This window comes from Crinia signifera, chromosome 4 (genome assembly GCF_055691185.1).
Source record: "Crinia signifera chromosome 4, ASM5569118v1, whole genome shotgun sequence".
Lineage (NCBI taxonomy): Eukaryota > Metazoa > Chordata > Amphibia > Anura > Myobatrachidae > Crinia > Crinia signifera.
Window position 1 is genome coordinate 130,450,408 of NC_139220.1, and position 17,147 is coordinate 130,467,554.

General features: G+C 41.7%; 1 protein-coding gene across 5 annotated transcripts in view; it reads right to left on the bottom strand.

Annotated features, from left to right (window-relative positions):
• TBC1D30 (TBC1 domain family member 30) overlaps positions 1-17,147 on the bottom strand; it is a 74,988-nt gene that overhangs the window by 18,110 nt on the left and 39,731 nt on the right. For 2 of the 5 annotated variants that reach the window (XM_083182462.1, XM_083182461.1), the window contains exons 1-5: positions 7,930-8,400; positions 7,187-7,248; positions 5,436-5,501; positions 5,043-5,168; positions 1,913-2,098 (exon numbers count right to left, since the gene is read on the bottom strand). In XM_083182462.1, the coding sequence (XP_083038588.1) occupies positions 1,913-2,098; positions 5,043-5,168; positions 5,436-5,501; positions 7,187-7,248; positions 7,930-8,095 (606 nt within the window). In that variant the 5' untranslated portion in view covers positions 8,096-8,400. Of the gene's footprint in view, positions 1-1,912; positions 2,099-5,042; positions 5,169-5,435; positions 5,502-7,186; positions 7,249-7,657; positions 7,782-7,929; positions 8,401-17,147 lie in introns of those variants that run through there. The other 3 variants (XM_083182459.1, XM_083182460.1, XM_083182463.1) reach the window with 2 other exon arrangements.

A 17,147-nucleotide genomic window follows, 5' to 3' on the forward strand; every position in this document is an offset into this window, starting at 1 on the left:
TGTGTATATGAAAGTACTTGCTGAAAGAGGCAATAGCAAGAAAACGTAATTACATTGTCACTCTATATATCACTGTTAAGGACTTCACCTGTTTACAGTTGTAGAAGCACTATTCACAAAAGGATATTAGCAAAACAGAACAAAGGCAACTAAAATGGATAGCTGGATTGCAAAATAACTTATCACAAAATATTTCAAATAAAAAGTTTAGTGGAGAAAAGCGACATGTTTCATTGTCTCGTGAAAGACACTAAAATGAATCAAAATAGTTTAAAAGTTCATGAAGACAAGATATTAGAGGATTTCTAGCAAAATCAGACAAGTTTAAAATTGTTGGGGAAAAGGCTTTCATTTTGCAGAAACCGTAATGGATCCTATCAGTAAAATAACTTAAAGCAAGAGATGGACATATTCTTGATATGGATTAGATAATACAATATTAAAGAAAACAAAACAAAACCTTATGAAGGATATTCAATAAGACACAAAAACTTTTATGGTGTGAAAAACAGGAGGAGTTTTTCCAATGTTTTTTTAAGTGATTTTTTTCTCCTGTTAATCAATTAGTCCCCATTTTTTTGTGCCTTAGAAGTATTGCATTTTTCAGGCAAAACCCCAATGTGTACCCCCTGTGACATTGTGGTGGGAGGGGGGTGGCGACTCACTTGCTGGAAGTTGCAGCATGGTCCTCGCTTGCAATGTCCTCCATGCATGTACAGAAGACTGAGGATGTAGCTTACCACGTGCATGAGTTTTTCTGCCTGTATGCATCGTCAAAACAGTTGAAAATATCGTCTAGTGCAGTGGTTCCAACACTGTGAGCCATGGCACCCCGGGGTGCATCGGGACACTCACAGGGGTGCCTTTGATTTGTGAGCTAGGACCACTTCAATTCATTTATGGTCAATGTAACTCAAAGACAGTGCTGGTGGCTGCTAATCATAAAATTTGTGAACAACCAGAAGCAAATCTTATCCCTCACCACATTGAACCTAAGGATGACTTCTAAAACACAAATTACTTCATTTAACCTTTTTTGGGGGGAAATTTCTAAATAAGTAACTGTTGGCCTAGGGATGCCATTAAAAAAAATAAAAAACCTCTGAAAATCTAGGATGCCTTGGGAACCACTGGTCTAGTGTGTACCCGACATTAGAAACCATAAGTCACACACTTGTGTTTTTGTGGTCATGTTCAGGAAAAAATGCCTGATATCATAGATTTGGCTTTTAATGCCTGAGGCAGGCAAAACACAAAATCCCTGATAAGCTAGCTGCAGGGATAACTGGATAGCCACAAGAAGGGAAATTAGCTGTGGTATATTACCACAGCTAATTGAATATCCCCATATAGATGCACACAGAAAATAGGCAGAATAAGTGGAATCACTGGGCTTCTTATAGCCTTACAATTCTATGTGAAATATAGCTAGCAAATAAAATACAATTCGTTTGTTGAAAGACTATTTTGGTGGCAACATATCATCTACAAAAGCTTATGAATAAATAATTTCGAAATATTACTCAAATGTAGACTACAAAATGAATTAACTACAAACAGCAAATGTATGTGACTAACTGTACTGTATTGAAATAAATAAGGAAACCTATGTAAATGTGTTAGCTTTTAAAACTTCAAATCAAAACATCTTAAGGAAGAATTCTTACTCATTTTATCCCTTTAAAACATTAATAAACAGTAGGGCAAAGCCTTGAAAATGTGGTAAACTGTTAGAATAAGCAATCTGTGCTACATTATAGAGTACCGGTATGCCAATTTAAGATATTTTTTTAGCCATCAAAATAACTTTTAGCAAATACAAAGTTCTGGTGATCAATTACTATGTACAGTTATAGAGCAAAGCCAAACTGGTTTCAAGCTTCTAGTTTTTGGATAAAGTGGTTATACATACCTTAAGTGCATCCCCCTCATTGCCCTCCATCACCTCCAGGATAAGGGCTGCCAGAATATTGAACCCTTGGCAGTAACCAACAGATTTATTCCATCTGGCATATGCCAAAAGCACACGTTTCAGTATTACTCTATCTTGTTCTGCCTCCTGTCCACAATAAGAGCTGCAGCCTGTTCTGTGAAGATCCTGGTACAGATAAAACAGATATCAAATAAAAAAAAAACACAAATGTAACATAACTGACAGATATAATTAACATTTGAATCCAGTGCAAATATCGTTGTAGATATTACTAAGAAATCTAACTACGGTCTGTTATTAATAACAACGTATACAGTAGCTATATATGCCCTTATAGATTTTTGCTGCAGTCATGCCAAAGCCTCTGGCATCTACTTTGCCAAAACCATGTCATAGTCGCAAAGTGATGTGGCTAGGACACCCAAGGACACTGTGCTGATTAACTTGATATATGAACCTGTATATCTGTGCAACACACAGGAACAGATGTACAGTACTAAGCTTCAATAAGTCTTAAAATGGAGTGATAAATTACCAGCCAATCAGCTCCTAACTGGCGTGCTACTGGCAGTGTTTAAAAAATGCAGTTAGGAGCTGGTTGGCTGGTAGATTATCACTATCCACTTAATGCATCTGACCCTGATTTGCTGATTCTGTACACAAAGTGCTACAATGCAGCAGCCACAGCTTTCTTTCAATACAAGTTCTGTTCGGCATCCTATACAGTCTCAGCCACACAAAGTATAAAAATGTATTATGTCAAATAAATCACCCTGCTCTTGTATCCTAGTCCCATTGTAACGAAGATGAACTTATGTACAGAAAAATTGGCAATGTTTAGCCACCGTGATACAAGTTTATATGCACACTGCAATGGCACAGGAGAAAAACTGTACTCGTTTCCTAGAACGGCACCCACGATTTCCATCGTATGGGCTCCTAAAAATCTCATCACATCCCCCTGGAATATTGTGGCATGCAATGCAATTCGATTTTTAATTGTACAAGCACCCATGCCATGAGATGTGATGGGTGCTTACAATAAGATGTAACCCACATGATCCACGCCATCCCGAAGTGTGGTGAGCGGTGGCAGTACGTATCCTCCAACTTTTTAATACCCCCACTATCCACGTTGGCGTGGAGTTGATTTAAGATAGTGTGGCGAGCGCAGCGAGCCCCGTGGGGGGACGCGGAATACGAGCCCGAAGCGTGGCGAGCGCAGCGAGCCCCGCGTGGGGACATAGATTACTTTACATGTATTCCGCGTGTGCTTGCCACGCTCCGGGCTCGTATTCCGCGTTCACTCGCCACACTTCAGGCGTCAAGTCAACTCCACGCCAACATGGATAGTGGGGGTATGAAAAGGTCTGAGGACGCGTACCGCCACGCTTCGGGATGGCATGTATACTGGGGGTTACATCTCATTGTAAGCACCCATCACATCTCATGGCATGGGTGCTTGTACAATTAAAAATAGCATTGCATCCCATTTGCTGGCATGAAAACAAGTACAGAGAAAACATACAAGGCGGTAACCAAAAAAAACTGGGATTTATTTAAAACAAAGTGTATTTATTTGTACATTTTCAAACTTCAGTCACCTTCAAAGTACTCTCCACTTCAATCAATACATTTATCCAAACATTTTTTCCATTGCTCAAAACATTTTTTAAAGTCATCGTCGTTGATGCCTTTTAGTATTTTTGCTGTTTTTATTTCATCTCTTCAATATCAGCAAAATGCTTTCCTAAGGTCTCCTTTCATTCAGGATATTAAAAAAATTGCTTTGGGCGAGATAAGGTTTTCATCAGGTCAGGATTTCAAAGGATGTCGATGATCATCAACTAACATTTTAGCTTATTTGAAACAGAACTATTAGTAAACCTGTGTTTTACTCATGACAGCTCCCTCAGAAGCTATTTGTAGCATAACAACCGTTTCCGCCTCACTTTAACCCAAAAGGAAACAAAACTCCCCAGCAGTATGTTGTTTTTGTAAATCAGCCAACGCAAAATATAAATCACTTGAGTCAAGCGCTACCTTGCCCCGCAACATCAGCTGGTATACTGATTCATAAAGGTTCTGGGTACTTGTTTAGTTTCACGGCGGCCGATATATCGGATGCTATATCGGCTGATCCGATGCAATTTCTTTACCTGTTCATAACCCCACTATCCACTACTCATGGAGTTGATTTTATATAGGTGTGGCGAGCGCAGTAATCCACGTCCCTTCGCGGCGCTTGCCACGCTTTGGGCTCGTGGCTTGCTGCGTTCGCCGCCCTATATAAAATCAACTCCATGTGTAGTGGTTAGTGGGGTTATGAACAGGTAAAAAAAATCGCATTGGATCGCCCGATATCGCATCCGATATATCGGCCGCCGTGAAACTAAACAAGTACCGGGTTCTGCAAACATTCAACTAGTGGTGGAAGCCTATACCTACAAGCACACCACTATCTAGAACAAGATGATGGTGTGTGTTGAGCACCCTCTCGTATAAGTAAAATGCATAACCGAATACATTTGTGGCCTGGCTTCACCAAAATCAGCATTTTGTGTTTCATGGCTTCTTCAAAAGAAAGACAAACACTAAACTTTGGTGTATTTTAGGAATAAAGGCTGCACATACGGCAAACTTTGAAATGTTTGCTTATATAAAACTTAATAAAAGTTACTCAAATTTAAGTCAAAAATTTAACTTGTATGCTTTAGTGACTAAACAAGCTAAACAATACACATTAACTCTTATAAGCACAGAAACAGCCTGATACATAGTTTTTGTCACTTTGTGTAATGTAATGCAAATCTGAACCGCACATGCCCACAAGAAGGCATGCATATGAACCAAAATTTGTTTGAATAATGAATGGAAATTTTACAAATAGGTGTATCAACCACATACTCTCGGTTTAGTCTATCCAACCGCTAAAGAACCCACACTGAAGACAGTCACAAAATGATATCCATTAGGATTTAAAGCCACTGCAAATCATTAACATATATAACCTTGAATTTCAGAGCACAACAAGCAGATATGATTTATACTATGTAGAAAACTTATCATCACATCAACTTTTCTGTTCCTCAGCTTTAAAGAGTATTACCTTGACTATTTGAATTCCCATTGAGTCATCATCAGGATTACTCCTTTCATTGAATGTAAAGCGCATTGTTTTATCCCAATCTATAGAAATGCTATGTAAGTACTGGTCTGCAAGAGTCAACCAAACCTGAAAAAAAAAAAACACAAATGGTATTTATTTATAAATCTTAACATTCTGTTATTAAATATTATGAAATAGAGAAAAGTCTATTAAAAAAAAAAAAGGTTTGGGGCTATTTAGTAATTTGTATACATTATTAATACACTTTAAAGAACGAATGAAAGCCATCTACCCAAAAATGTACTATTTTTGCAATATTTTGCATTACAATGTGGATATAAACACTTCACTGTATTATAAAATTATAAGCAAAGAATATTTTAAAGAACTTACTCTCCGTCTCCATTCTTTTGGTATTCCAGTGGGTAGTCTGGCAACAGCTTTGAGAGCATCATACCACTGGAACAAAAAATAATTGTATCACACAATTAAAAATTCTGTTCAAAATTTTTAAGTATATAAATAGTTTACAAATTATGGAAGTACATGGTTATTTTTTAATTCAAATACCAAGTCCAATTTAATCACAATACAAAAAAAAGTGGGCAGCCCTACAAAAACAGCTGCTTTCAGAGGGAAAGTCACCTACCAAGGTGCATAATGCAGGCAAAAGTAGTTGTTATATCTGTCTATGGGCAGTGCAAAAAATTACCTGTTTTGGGGTAAAAAAGAAAAAAAAAACCGTGAGAGTCATGGTACAGTAAGTGGCACGGATACTTTTTTTTCAGGATCTCAGTGGTCTTGGAAAAAAAAAAAGGAATTCTTTATTTACTTCTCAAAGTATATTTTTGGAAAGGAGTGCAGATATAGATTCCACTCTAAAAAAAATATATAAAAGTTGCATCGGCTGGTTCCATGTACTGGGGGCTTTGGCTCATCTAAAGAGGCTAAGCTCCAGATTTTTAGAGATTTCTAAATAGATCTTTTTTAGGCAGTATAAAACAAGCTCTAATTGGACTGCCCTAAAATAATTGCAGCAAAGCTCAATTTTTACCACCAAACTATTAATGCAGGCATTTTAATTCTCCCCATGTTTTGCTAATTGGACATTGGCATGAAATGCTATAGAAAGTGAGTGTTATGCAAAATATGCACATATATTCTAATAACAGGGTGGCACTTCATAACTTGGAATTATTTTCCTTCTCATTGTCAGGGTTTCGTGGTAGCATGTGTATACTGCCTGCAGAGCATACAATGTGCAGCAAAAGGGAAGTGATATTTTCAGATAGGCAAATGATGGTGTCTGTGTGTGTGTGTGTGTGTGTTGGGGGGGGGGTGCAGGCGGAGGAATATATTGTGTCTCGCGGAGGAATATATTGTGTCTCACAGAGCAATGTCCTGTTAAGAGTCAACATCAGGGGGCCTATGCCTATGTGTATGGTGTCCAGTAATCCAGTTCTAGACAGCATAAGTTTACCTTTAAAATTAATGGTTTTATGACTGGACTGAACTGTAACATGTTTACGGGTTTAAACTAAAAATCTATTTTTATATATTCTTCTAGCAAATTATACAGTACGTTACTGTGACATTAAAAAGATTCACTTCTCTGCATTTCTATTACCAAAAATAAACTGCACTATCAATATATAAATATATTTCCAAGACCTTTTTAAAAAGTTTTGGATGATTTCATGCCAAGGCCTTATCAGTAATTGTGGTTCATGGTGGGAGTGCTGAAAAATACATTTTTAGGGGGAAGCAATATTTAAGCCATGCTTGACAACCAATACGAGATTGATGTATTAACTTATAGCTATTATAATAAATGACACCTGCTATTTACAGTGACTAAAATAACCAACCAAAAATGCTAGGTATATCTCCTGAATAGCACCCCTTGTTTTCACATTTGCATTAGTATGGTGTAGCTTGTCTGTCCATGTCCGGTTTCCCCCACTGTCTGGTGCTCAATATATTATTGAGAAAAGCTTTCAAATCATGCATATAAAAACCATGCATATAAATTCACAATAACTAAGTCTGAAAGCTTACTTTTCTGAAACCTGTATATATGCAGGCATTATAGGGTAGAAAATGCAGGTGACAACAGCCTAAACACATTTCTATGCAAACCATACCTGTTGAAAGCCATTCTGCCCCAATGAAGGTTCAAGTGTAAATTTCAACTTTGTGTCTACACCTAGTGGGAAAACAATAATAACAATTTAGCCATGTAGTAATTCAGACCAGCACACTACCTGCGCAGCATATACGATGAATTGCATCTTTCAGCTAATATTTCGATTTGACATATTACAGTGCAAAGTGCTACGGCCTCTGGCGTGCAACGCAGCGTTCCCTGCATGGAGGCGACATCAACGCTGTACTGATTGTCGTAAGCAGAACAGGTGGTGGAAGGGCGCTGTCCAGTGCTGAAACACAGCTGCTGCCAGAGAGCAGGCGTATCACACAGGAAGCCGCGCACTCGGTTGTTCAATCAAGCACAGCGATCACATAATGCAACATGCACGTAACTCAGTACTGTACACCAGCCATGTAGCAGCTCTTAGCAGAACATAACAACCACTCTCCCCCCTGAGATTCCCTACCATGCAGATCCATGGTGCCAGCATGTATTGACAGCCACCTCTGTGGTCTTCCTCGCTGCTGCCCCTGGGCTACAATGCACACACGCAACACTGCAACCGGTTGCTGAGCCGATTACTCTTAGTGCCATGATTAATAATTCGTTCCTAAGCAGATGGGCAGATTGCCTAATGACAGACTACCGTGTCACACGCTGCTGCCCCCGCACCCCCAGCCCCCATTCCGCCTCCGTGCTGCAGCCGTGGGCTGGACCATTGGGGCCGTGTGACCTCACCTGGCTCCAGGGTGCAGAGCAGGCGGGGAGCTGTCCGGGAGATGCAATTCCTCTTCTTCAGCACGTTGCTGAGGATGTTGCCCACTCCTCCTCCTCCTCCAGCATTTTGCCTTTTCAAGCACCTGCCACCTCGCCGCAGGCTGCAAGACAGTCTCTCCTGTCTCATGGAGGAGAACCGGGTATAGCCGCTTGGCTATAATAACTTAGTCCCACGGGCAGGGGAGCAGCAGCCTCGAATCAGTCCTCTGGCAAAGGCAGCAATGACGCAAATGCGTCCCCAGCCTTTGTGCAGCAGCGTGAACCTGCAGAGGCCCGGGCGAGCCGCAGCCCTCCTCTATGCGGTATCACTACTGGGCTCCCAAAATGCACGGTACCGACCGCTGGCGTGTTTCTGGTGACAGGCTTCTATTGTGGAGGAAATCTGCAGTGCAGAGGGGAGCAGAGAGTGTGGATGCAGGGATGGGGAGGGACTGGCAGAGAGCTGGCTCCACCTACACAGCATTATATCATCCGACCAGGCTAGTCTTCCACACACAATATCATTCATTACTGGATTGCACTTTACTACGAATCAATGACCTAGTGACAAGTGAGATCACATGTTCTTCTATAACTTTACTTTCAACTGCATCATATGATTAATTTGAAAAGAAGAGGTGCAATAGGAACCACTGAGGATTGGTAATCGATGTTCTTATTCAGGAAGCTAGGGTACTGGACTACTGCTGTTTTTTTCTGATATAAGAAGCCAACTTTAGCCTCATACAGTATATAATAGATTAAAAAATAAAACACTGGAAAGAGAAGAGAAATATGGTTTTACCATGTATTAAAAGCAAAGATATAGGCACAAACTCCAGTAACCAAAACCAGCTATACTGCACCACTACACAGTCACATGTACTGTGGAGGGGCATGGTGATTGATTGGTTGCTGTGATGTAAAATGGACATTATTAATGGAAAACAAACTGTTGTGTTTAGATGTTCCTTTTTAATTGGGATGCGGTTGACAGTCAGAAGGTTGACACATGAAAAAGGTTGACATGGTCAAAAACTTGACAAGAAAAACAGCGACATGAAAAAAGGTCGAAATGAGTTTTTCACAATTTCCCCCCCCAAAAAAGGATTTGTTCATACTGTACCATCCCAGTGGACATGGAGGAGGGATAGAATAGTGAGGCACCACGCATGTAGCATGCAAGGGGACGCAGCACACTTATACAGTGTCCATCTGGACCTATGTCAACATAAGCACCCGGACAAAAAACCCTCATGTCGACCTTTTCCATGTCAACCTAATACATGTCAACCTTTTTCATGTGTTGCCCTTTTGCAATAGTGGCCAACCTATTGACTGTCAACCTTATTTATTTGTTTTGACCCTATGACCCATATCCCTTTTTATGTGGATCACTATGTAATGAACCTTATATTGTATAACTATCTACATGTATGGTAGAGACCTTCCCAAATACACATTTATATTTAGAGATAGATAGGAAAGCTGTTTGCTACATTTTTGTGTAGGTTTCTTTTATGTTTGGGGTTCCAAGTTAATTTGGGCCGAGTTTCACCCAGTGCGACTGACAGGTGGTCACACGCGATACAGCATCCTGGCCATCATGTTTAATGGAGTGGTCACATGGCATAGGTGGATTCTGTAGCAGAACACTGTGCCCTCAGTACATTTTTTTTTCCAAAATCTATATAAACCGGGTAAATACCGTGCTCATATTCTGTACTGTGAAAACATCCATACACACTGTACATGCTGCTCTGCTATACATTGGGGCATGGAGTAGAACTATGGCTGAAATGAAGCAGCACTACTCTTCCATCACATTTATTGACCACTTCCTTTCCCGGCGGGTATGGGTCATAGGGTCAACACTATGAAGGTTGACATACATTAGGTCGACCACTAAAGGTCAACAGGGCTTAGGTACACACATGAAATAGATCGACATGACTAAGGTCGACAGCCAAAACAGCCAAAAGGTCCACATGAGTTTCTAATGTTTTTTTTTTTGTCCCGAATTTTGACATGGACACCGTATCAGTGTACCGCTGTGCTCAGCACACTATTATATTACCCCCTCCACACCCCCTAGTGGATGGTAGGGTATGAAATACCACCTGTTTGGGGGAGGGGGGGGGGAGGAGTGAAAAACTCATGTCAACTGTCAACCCAATGCTTGTGTCGACACTATGGCCCCAAATTTAGGCCCTTAGAAGGGGCGATAGGGTAGACTGTGGGGTAGGGGTTAGGTTTAGGTGGTGGGGTATGGGGATTTGGTTCTCAGGGTGATGGTGTATGTCACTAACAGTGTGCTGGTCCCATGGATGGGCTGTAGACAAAGCAAAGCCTTTTGGAAAGAGCTGTATGGCTAGGCTGTGCACCACCTGCTGCTGCTGCTGCTGCTGCTGTACAGAAAGTATGTCATGTTTCACTAACCTAAATAAAAAACATCTTTCCTCCTTGTTGTCAGAGGAAAGCCCAAAGCATCGCAGATACATTTCTGACTATTAACTCAGGAACTAATTAAGGAAACACACATTGAAGGCGTTGCTCTCATTTCCGTGCAAATTATGCCCATTAATCACCACTCCCTCCGTCTACCCAACAACTTAACAAGACACAGCACTCTGCAAACACACCAAATACAGTGTCAGGCTTATAATGTGCAGCTGTATTTCAAAAAGGTGGCTGCTATGGAAACACCAGCTGGAAGCTATAATTTCATTAGTGTCCTCCTAATTTAGGAAAGCACACACACTTATAGTGCTAAAATATGGAGAGACATTTCACACTAGTTGGGTTTCAGCAGAAAAGGTCTCTCATTTTATAAGTAACAATCTGTGGCAAATTTCTAGATAATCCAGAAACCAAAGCCCCATACACACTTGCTGATGTCGGCGGGAAAGGGATCGATGGCAGGGGAAGTGACGGCCATGCTGCAGCTGTACGTGTTCAGACAAGGGAGGGGGCATTAACTATGTGCGGGAGGGTACTTCCTCATCTTTGCGGCCACCGCTTACACTACATAACTTACGTAGTGCTGCTAAGCATAATTGTCCGCATGCCACACTTCGGGTTCGCCACATCTTTACTAAAGGTAATAAATGGTGGAGCGGACACAGGAGGGTCCCTAGCCAAAATCCTTACATAGCGGTTAAGTAGCGGCTAACGTAAGTGGCGTAGGGGTGGCCTCAAAGATGAGGAAGTACATGCGGGAGTGTGCATAGTTAACGATATTCAGTGTACACACTAGGCAATATAGTAAAATATATTGCTCAGAAGGGCCCTTCTGAGTGATATCTTTTACTATATCACCTAGCTGTGCACAAATCAGCCATTTATGTGAGTGTAGGCATCGCAAAACAATTATTGATTGCGAGCAGGGCGTGCATACATCTGACTGTCATACTATGACCCAGTTTGTTTTATCAGTTTTCAATTGTAAAAACACAACTAAATTTGCTGTGCTATATAAGAAAATTGTATGGATCATAGGAAGGATGGCATAAGGTCAACCACTGAAAGTCAACATGCATCAAGGTCAACACACCTGAAGGTCGACAGGTCACTGGGTCGACACCTGCATTATGTCAACATGGGCTAGGTCGACAGTCAAAAGGTCTATATGGGGTTTCTCTTCCTGAATGTCGACAGTCAGCACTGAGACTAATAAAGTGTACCGCTGCGCTCACCATGCTTCGGGCACAATGCATCGCTATGCTTGGCACACTATTCTATTCCCCCTCCATGACAAGTGGATGGTAGGGCATGAAACACCACCTGTCGGCACAAGTCTGCAAAAAAAATTGATGCATGTCGATCTTCAGTGGTCGACCCAATGCATGTTGACCTACTTACCGTAAACCATAAGAAACAGTTAATAGTAAATTAGTATAATCTATTTTTTCCCATATGCAAACAAAAATAAGCAATATTTTACATACATAATAAGCAGATATATGCAGATGGAATCTCAAAGATAATTTAATCCACCCCAGTAGTGACTAATCCTACAGAGATTATCAGTGGTGTAAGCAGAGGTTTACCTAACCCATTTCTCATGCATCATCAACAGTTCACGCTTTCAGGATTTATGTCCGTGGAAGCCTTGAATAATTATCTCAGTCAAATAGACTAATGCTGTGTACACACTGTGAGATTTGACATTAGATTTTGAGGAATATTCAATGTTTTTTGAGAGTCTGGCTCACCGCTCACTGTTCTGTGTCCCTGCGATCTCGCTGAAGTGCTCGCCACTTTTTCTTATCTCCTTATTTCTGACTAGGGATGCCAATCCCGGGGCATTTTTTTCAATCCCGGGATTCGGGATTGAAAAATGCTCAATCCCGGGATTCCCGGGATCCCGGGATTGGCTTCCCTAATAATAAAAAACACCCTGGCCGCCCGAGCGCTGGGTGGGTGGGCGGGTGGCAGGGAGCGCTGGGTGGGTGGGTGGCAGGGAGCGCTGGGTGGGTGGGCGGCAGGGAGCGCTGGGTGGGTGGGCGGGCGGGTGGCAGGGAGCGCGGTGGCAGGGAGCGCTGGGTGGCCGTGAGCGCTGGGTGCCCGTGAGCACTGAGTGGGCGGGCGGGTGGCCGGGAGCACTGGGCGGGCGGCCGATTCGGTGGATGTGCGGCTGTGCCCTGCGCAGCGTGACCTCGTCACGCTGCGCACTGCGGGGTATGGGAGAAGCCGGGCAGCGTCTGAGTGCTCAGACGCTGCCCGGCATTAAACTGCGCATGCGCAGTTTAATCCCGAAATCCCGGGATTGGAAATTCCAATCCCGGGATTGAAATCCCGGCGTTTTGGGGGCCAAATCCCGGGATCCCGCCGATCACGATCCCGGGATTGGCCACCCTATTTCTGACTAAATAGTCTACATCGTATGCAGATCGCACAGGTTTTTTTACCTTGCAATCCCCATGCGCGCTCCCATGACAGCACAAATCGAAACTCAGACAGGGCAGCAATGACTCTATAGTGCAAATCTAATGCTGTGTGCACACAGTGTGATTCCCTTGCTATTTGACATAAGATTCGAGTGCTATACAATCTTTGCTAACTCTGGGGCAGATGTATTAAGCTTTAACAAGAGATAAATGCAAGGGTGATAAAGAGAGATAAACATCCAGCCAATCACCTGCTAACTGCCATGTTACAGGCTGTGTTTGAAAAAAGTCAGTAAAGAGCTGATTGGCTGAACGTTTGGCTGAACGTTTATCTCTCCATATAACCCTTGCATTTATCTCTTGTTAAAGCTTAATACATCTGCCCCTCTGTACTATTTACATACAATTCATGCTATTTACATTCGATTTGCACTATATAGTCATTGCTGCCCTGTCTATCTGGGTTTTGATTTGTGCCATCACGGGAGTGCGCATCGGGATAGCAAGGTAAAAAAAACCTGTGCAATCTGCATGCGATCCCGATGTTATTTTTACTATATAGTCAAAATCTAATGTCAAATATCACCGTATATTATGTACACAGCATTAAGTCGAATAGCAAGGTAATCTCACTGTGTGTACCAGTGGCGTAACTACTGTAAGGCAGCCCCAGCAGCCGCTTGGGAGAGCAAGCAGCAGTGGGGTCTGTGTGGGCGCCGGTACCTGCTCGACACACTGACATGCTGCTGCCTGTCGCGTCCACTGACTGAGCACTGGACGCGAATCAGCCACAGCGTGGGTGCGGCCATGGCAGAGATGACAAATCCCCCCACTGACTTAATTGACTGTACACAGAGCCAGCTATTGGTTACAGTGTACAGGATGGGCAGGTGGATGGGCGTGCTAGGGCAGCCTGGGATGCGTCGGAGTCAAGGGAATCAGCAGTGTATGCTGGTCTCTCTTCCTCTATCCTGCTTCAGCTTCTCCATTATGCATGTGACATCACGTCACATGCTGGGGAAACACGCTGGAGAGGAGCCTGGGTGGGCTGGGAGCCACAAACTTATTGGCGGGGGGGGGGGGGCAAAATTTATAGTTACGCCACAAATCTCCTGTGCAAATCCCCAAAACATGGGCTGTTGGGGCCGGGCATATGGACCAGATTTGTAATACATTATTATAAGCTTGTAATGCACAAATATTACACTTGCGTTAAAATGCAACTATCTAAAGTACACGTAAACCTCGTACACGTCATTCAGGGGGAATTCAATTGTTTTGGGCCCCGCAACAATAAATGGGCACCTGAAAGAGAAATTAGTTTTGGAAACTCCTAAAGCTAGTAAAAAATAAATAAATGGGCCCTGTTTTTTAACAAAAACTTGTCCTTTGTTATATAAATTACTAAGGCTATCTGGATCCTTATCAATTCTAGGACACATTTGAATATCAGCCTTATTAGTTAAAATGCGTCTCCCCTTTTATAAGGAGACTGTTAACATTGTGGGACAGAGCAAATATAAATTAAAATAAGAACAATGGACCGTGTATGTAATGCTGGACATCATTTATTGTTTTTATAAAATATTCAAAGTATTAATTTGTGTATGGTATAAGTGTATGGTTTTTAATGTATTAAATGTTTGATAGATCAACACAGTGCGCTCTCTTTAATCGGTTTCAGTTATTTCCTTGCAAATGTATTAATTCATTTGGGAGCAGCCTAATTATAACTGTGACCATTTTATTAAATTAAACCATTAGCATATAATTGTGTGCGCCTGATATACCTTGCGAGTATATTAATTTTCTGTTCTTTAACACCATGGACCAGATGATCCAAACTTCAAAAAAAGTAGAGAGCCAATCAGCTTCTTTCAAACCCAGACGGTAACAGGACAGATAGGAGCTGATTGGCTGGTTGTTTACCACTCTCCATTTTATCACTTTATGAAGCTTGGTGCATCTGGCCCAGTGACTGCCTTAACAAAAACATTCATCCTGTGCATTAATTCAACAAATATTGAACTCTCTAGCATAACGTCCCAACAACCTATTCAAAATGCTTCAGGCTGCTATAGCAACAGTCATATGAAAGTGGTCACATCGTGCAGTGAAGTTAGTTACTAATGTGCTTATATTGATGTGCTCCTGCACAGAAGCAATGGCGTGATTCAACCAAAATCAGAGAAGTTCAAAGATACCCTCTAAAAATGTAATGGCCATTTTTAGTTAACATGGGGAAGAAAATTGGGACTGCAAATTAGAAGAGGGTACCCATAACAACAGTTTGTATAACCAACCATATGATATAGAAACTGTAAAGCAATCTGTGCGCAAATCAAAACAGGGGAAATATTTACTTAAGTGTGGGTTTAATGAAGTGGAGAGGTTTCCCATAGCAACCAATCAGATTCTATATATTATCTTATAGAAGGTGCTAGATCAGAGGTTCCCAAACTCGGTCCTCAAGTCACCTTAACAGTGCAGGTTTTAAGTATATCCATGCTTGGCCACAGGTGACTCAATTGGTTTCTAAGTCTTTTGACTTATCTGGTAGTCATTGATATATGTAATGCTGTGTACACACGGTCCGATTTCCTTTCCGATGTTGACGATATAGTCAACATTGGATCGGCATCGGATCGGAATTGGATGCAGATCGCAAGGGTTTTAACCCTTGCGATCCCGATCCCGATGCGCGTTCACATATCGGAAGCCAGAAAGTCTTGGCTGCCTTGTCTATATAGTGCAGATCTGCACTATATAGTCAAGATTGGATGCAAATCGGATGTGCCTTAAGATCCTATCCACGATCCTATCTGATTGGTTCATGGATAGGATCTTAAGGCACATCTGACCGTGTGTACACACCATCAAGCTTCAAAAAGTGATAAAGTGGAGAGTGATATAGAAGCAGCCAATCAGCTCCTACCTGTTATTTTTCAAACCCAGCCTGTGAAATGGCAGGTAGGAGCTGATTGGCTGGCTGTTTATCACTCTCTATTTTATCACTTTTGAAGCTTGATACATTTGGCCCCATAACACTTGCACTGTACGGGTGCTTTGAGGACCATGTTTGGGAACCTCTATGCTAGATAAAGGATATGTAGAATCTGATGGCCTATGGGAAAATGTATCCAGTTCTGTAAACTCGCAATTTTGTAAATAAGTCCTAAGGACTCTGGAGAACTGCAGAAGTGTCTAGCTGCAGTCAAGCTGAACAAACATGTCTGCATAGGCATCTCCTGTATAACACTTCCTGTATAGCTATGTATGGAAATGATGCAACTTTCACCATCCACCTACAGATTACATCTTCAATAACAAAACAAAACAAAAATGCAGCGTGTCATTCCAGAAAGTCACATCATACCCAACAGAGGTGTGCAGTAAAGCGCTACAGGTAAATACTATATGTAAACAGCCAAAAATTATGTTATGTTAGCTTGCACATTACATTTCTACATTTCATTGAATCAGCACCAGTAACCACAACAACAGTTACAAATCCAGGTGGTCAAATTATAAAATCATTTTTAACTACAAATATTCTTAAAAGTTGGCACCTACATCAGAATATTGCACTTAAAAGAATGTTTCACAGAAAGTTTAGTATGTAAATTGACATCAGTAACATGTAAACTGTTCAGCACCATACTAATGGGAGTAGCAACGCCTCCAATGGGGGTTTTTACCGAGAAATTCCATATTTTTATTCTTACTGCTGGTATTACCAGCAGATGAGCGGCTTTCCCGGAGCAGCAGTGCTCATCACCAATCCATACACACTGGGCGGCTTTGAACTGAAAGCTGTTCAAACAGGCGGCTTTCAGCTCAAAGTCGCCCAGTGTGTATGGGCCTTCAATGTTCATTCTAGCATCCACTTACTTTGAAAACCCATGCAGTTCCTCTTCCCTGCATGGGGTGTAGCTGTCTGCTGTGATGTTTCTAGCACAGGTCTGGTTTTCATATCAGTGCTGATATAAAGACTACATTGTGCTAGGAGCACTATAGCAGACTGCGACACCCCAGGCAGTGAAGAGGAACTGCATGGGTTTTCAAAGATGGTGAGTGCTAGAACACTAAGGGCAGTATTCAATTAGGCCAATTCGCCACGTTTCACGGCGAATTTGTGCTATTTTCACGTTGGAAGGTGATTTTTTGTGTCAGAAAGTTAATCACCCTATTCAACGTGCACTTTTTGCCGTGTGTCACCGTGTAGCAAATCGCCATCTTTTCATGGTGAAGTGGAATGTGAACTTTTAAAATAAAGTTGTTGTTTTTTTACATTTGGTGTAAAAAAAAAAA